Genomic DNA, 4,923 nt, shown 5'->3' on the forward strand with positions numbered 1-4,923 from the left:
CCATTTTGAATTTGGCTGCAGAACACAGCAAATACAGAGTATGACTCATCCTTGTTTCTCATGAATTTCACCCAATTCCTTATGCTAAAGTCATCAAATATGACTAATCCATATTTTTTTATCATTATCTGGTATAGCACTAACAAGTCCAAACAAATCAATATGAAGAACTTTTAGGATTTTAGAGGATGAAATAATGTTCTTTGATTTAAAAGTTTTTTCCATCTTCCATCTTTTATAAGTTTCACAAAGAGATTCTAATTTGTATTTTAAACTAGGTAAGCTTCTTACGTGTTTTAACTTGCTAAATTTATAAATAAAAAAAATAAAATCAAAAGAGAATTTAACCACTCATTACTATAATTAAGAGAATTTAACCACTCATTACTATAATTCCCGTCTCGAGAGATTAGACTCTGCCATTACAATTGTGCATGACTCATCCAATAGGCTTACAATGCCAAAAATAAAGAATCTGGCCTATCGGCATGACTTCTTCGTTAAGCTTGCAACATAAAAAAAAACTAACACAAATAGGAAAAGTCAACAACTACCTTTTGATTAGTACTTGTAAACAAATGGAAATGTAATCTTTTTAAAGGTTCTTTTAATGAAAAATAGGATATTTGAGTTTTTATTTTTGTTTGAAGGTTTTTTGTCACCTTTAGATCTTAGGGTTTAAGCAAAATCATAAATGCAGAAGAAAGGGGATTCTAACCTTTATAATCAAACCTATTGGATCCATCCTTTTAGCATTTGAGATTATAAGAAGTTCATACAGTGTTAAGACATCTAATAATATATATTTGTTGGTAATCTGTCTCATCATCAAGACATCCATGATTTCTTCAAAACAATGCTCCAAAGGAACAATTGTATAATGTGAAAAATCAATATGTATTCACATTTATAGGTAAGTTTACATATACAATGACTATGATGAATCCTAGAAACTCAATATATACAATGATTTATATCAACACACTAAACTAGTTATATTGTACAAGAGAGTGTCTCATACTAAAATGTGTGACTTTGCAACATCACGAGAGCATTTTGTCCTACCACTCTTATTAAGTACACAAACACATGATTCAAGAATATCAAGATCTTCATCCCAACATAACAATGATGCTATTTCAGGATGCTTCAAAAGCATCTTAGATGCAAGAAACCCGGCTAATGTCCATGTTTGAAAAAGCCTGGCTTGTTTTCCAATAAATCTTCCCGTTTTCGTGTCGTAGTATTCCGGCCATGAATCAAATGGAAGCCTTTTCTCCGCCAAACCAACCGCCTTCTCGGCTAGATCCGTCCTTCCCATTTTGATGCATGCTAACGTAAACTGAATCAATCATGATCGTCAGATCATTAGAAGTATTATGAAGTGTTGATTACACTGACAATGCGTATCAATTAAACTTATTAACAATTACCTGCCACATCAGAGTAGGCCAAGATCCGCCATTGTGATATGACCAAGGACTGCAAAAGTTATAAACGAGTATTCGTTAAATTTTTATATCAGGTCTAACTTGTCGTTACAAAACAGAAGAAAGAATTAATGTATACGTATTCTTAGGATCGCTGCCGGTGATTAAGCGCCATTCTTCATGTTCCAAGGCAGGATAACATATCTTAAGCGGCATTTCACCAACGAGATCATCCCATTTTGATTCTATAAGATTCAAAATCGATTTGTTCTGTCTCGGTGTACCTAAAGACGAAACGATAGCCCAAAGATTTCCAAGCATGAAAAACCGAAAATCCATGTGAGCAGGTTGCAGGTTTCCTATCAAATAACCACCTTCTTCCGGAACCCAATCCATTAACCACATTGGAATTTGTTCTGGATAAATGTTGAACTTGTTAGTTGCATCTAAAGAGTACTCTTCTGTTTTATACCTATAGATTTCATTCACCTTTCTCATATCCAACCAATAATACTCTCTAATGTGAAAAGACAATGCACTTAGTCTATTGTTGATTTCGCCGACCAGATTACTATGTTCATCGTTTATGATAACCATTTCACGAGCCGAGCGAAGAGCCGAGTAAAATAATGCTTGAATCTCAAGAGGGTGGCCATGAATACCCATCCTTCTATCTATCATGCAAGATCCATCAGTTACTAGCAGAGAAGGAAACATGTCAAATCCATCTGATAAACACAAGTTAAGGATCATTTGTAAGCCTGTTTGAACTTCCAACTTTTCTTGCAAGGTATAGTCACCAGTCAGTTTTCCATAAGCCCTAAGCAGAATGATCCACCACAATCCTATCAAGGAATCAAACATAGAAACAACATATTATTGATATGACCCTTTCGTCACACATAGCTCCTTTATTCTATAATAACCTATGAAACACAGACAGACATGACACGACACCGATAATAATTTGAACGTAATCACAAATGTTGGTATTGTGTCGGTGTCCGACACGAATAAAAACATGCATTTTTCAAAGGTGTGTCGGTGCTAAAAAGATTGTCACGGACCTGAATCGACCGGAGCAACGCGACCGATGGCTGATTCTCCAAAATCAGGATCTAAAACCTCTCCTGTCTCTTTGTCATCAAATTCCATAGTTTTAACTTTGAAACTTGCAGGCATCAAGCCCTGTCCCGGGCTATAGCAATCCACTGTTTTCTCCCAACTCTGTTGCAATAGAATAAAGGAGAAAATTCAAACAAAATATCTCATAGCCGGTGACGCAGACTTGAGATCGACCAGAACACATTATAATAACCATACATACACCAAAGAAGATTCTAAAGATATGCATTATTATTACCTGGAGTTGCAAGGTATGAAGGAGAAAGTTCTTGACAATCTCTTTTTCTCCTTTGAGCAAGAAAGCAAGAGCAGAAGGGACAAAATCTCTGATAAAAACCTGATCATAATTCAAAGGTGAGCCTTTATCCGATTCATCATTTGCCGCAACGGTTCCAATCGGTGTATCACAATACGTAACAAGTGCTTTTTGCAATAATTTCCATGCTTCTTTCTCCACATCTGTTTCTTCCTCATCACAATTCTTCAAACCATCACAATTCTTCTCCTTCGTATCTTCTCCATCTCCTCTACCCTTGGTCTCGACGGAGTTCGAGAATTCACGTGCCTTGAAGGACACTCCATCAATACAAGAAACTCTTTCTGTTTTGGTTGCTCTTATTCTGAGACATGTTGTTGAATGGCACAAGTTCCAAGAGGGTAACCGTAAAACTTGTTGAAAACCGTTCATTAGGCGTCCAAATTGAAAGATAGAAGAAGGGTAGTGCATGGTTTTGTGATTAAGATTGAGAACAAGAGGTTTATTAGACATTGTAAGAGAATGGTGGTGACATCTTGAGAGAAAAGATGATTTCTTTCTACCAATTAGGAGAAATCTAGAGGAAGGTTTCATGGTACAATTACTAATCAGGTTGATAGCGGTCATCACAATATTATTATCAAAGAAAGAATGTGAGTGAGTGGTGGTTGATATCAACAAACGATGTTCAAGAAGAAATGGTGTTTCAAAATTTGGAATGAAAATAGAATGGTCAATATTAGAACAAAATCTCAATGTATAAGTATAGGAAGAGAAAACATTCTATTTCTCACCGCATAATCCTCAATGTTAAATTTATTTTATATACACTAACGTTGAGGCGCTTTTTTTGAATTTAAATCCACAAACGAGTGAAAATATTAGCGTATTTTTTGTTTCCTTAATTTTGATTTTAATTTAAATTATTTATAAAAACATGTAAACCGGCATTACAGTTAATAGAAGAGATTAAATAAAAATTAAAATATGATTAAAATTAAAATAGGCTATATCAAAATTATCTTTTAGCTTTATTATATATATATATATATATATATATATATATATATATATATATATATATATATATATATATATAATATATAAGATTAATTATTATACACTATCAGTGTAAAAAAAGTCAAACTTGTTTCAACATCCAACGGTTATGATCAATTGACGGTGTAAAATCCTTTTACACTGTCAGTGTATTTCAATTAAATCCTATATATATATATATATATATATATATAATATATATTATATATATATATATATATTCTAATTTTGTTATAAATATTCGATCTTAAATCCGATTAAAGGAGAGAGTTGTGTTAGGCAACTGAGATTCGTCGTAAAACTTTATCAAACATATATGACATGGATTAACTACGAAATAATGTGAATGTTAGGTCGTTTTTCTTAAGCAACACGTTGTATGGCTCGAGTAAATTGTCAATACATCGTCGTCTACATGTAGTGAAAAATAAGAAATGATTCTCATATTTTAAAGAACGTGTGTGTAATAAAGTTAGTTCATGAGAGTAGGATTCGTTTTGGATAATGGAATATAGGCAATGCTCATCGGAAAATCTATAAAAACAGTGGACAGTTTTCATGTGCCTTTAATAAACTAAGTGCACCTTTAAGAAAATAGGTGGATAGATGAAAAGGTGAAAAAAATAGACAACTCGGGATTTAAGCTTTGGTACATCAAACAAGTTAGATCAAGAAATGGGATGGGGATTATGGTGGACATGTAGTGGAAGAAGGAATGGATGTGAAAAGAATAGGAGATATAATCGTAACCTTGAAATTTATAGTGGATCAAGACACTTTTAATGTTATTAGTGTTTATGCACCTCACATTGGGTTAGAAGAACACCTTAAGGAAAAAAAATTGCAGGATTTAAAAGGCTTATTTTCGGATATACCCCAATGAGAGAAGTTTTTTTCTTTCTATGAGGGGATCTAAATGAACATGTAGGGACTGTAGCAAGAGGTTTTTAGGGCGTGCATGGGGGTATGGTCTCGGGAGGTAAATACGGAGGGTAATCCATTTTGGAGTTTTTGTCAGCTTTTGGTCTTACTATAGTTAATATTTGGCTTAGG

At 33.7% G+C, this 4,923-nt stretch overlaps 1 protein-coding gene across 1 annotated transcript; it reads right to left on the reverse strand.

Annotated features, from left to right (window-relative positions):
- Positions 1–991: 991 nt before the first annotated feature.
- LOC127128911 (alkaline/neutral invertase A, mitochondrial) lies at positions 992–3,551 on the reverse strand. Its single transcript, XM_051058269.1, has 5 exons — positions 2,794–3,551; positions 2,498–2,657; positions 1,570–2,275; positions 1,434–1,482; positions 992–1,342 (listed from the first exon to the last, which is right to left on the reverse strand). Exons 1-5 carry the CDS (start codon positions 3,436–3,438, stop codon positions 1,016–1,018), a joined length of 1,887 nt encoding a protein of 628 aa, XP_050914226.1. The 5' UTR covers positions 3,439–3,551; the 3' UTR covers positions 992–1,015.
- Between the last annotated feature and the right edge of the window lie 1,372 nt (positions 3,552–4,923).

Source organism: Lathyrus oleraceus, chromosome 3 (genome assembly GCF_024323335.1).
Source record: "Lathyrus oleraceus cultivar Zhongwan6 chromosome 3, CAAS_Psat_ZW6_1.0, whole genome shotgun sequence".
Lineage (NCBI taxonomy): Eukaryota > Viridiplantae > Streptophyta > Magnoliopsida > Fabales > Fabaceae > Lathyrus > Lathyrus oleraceus.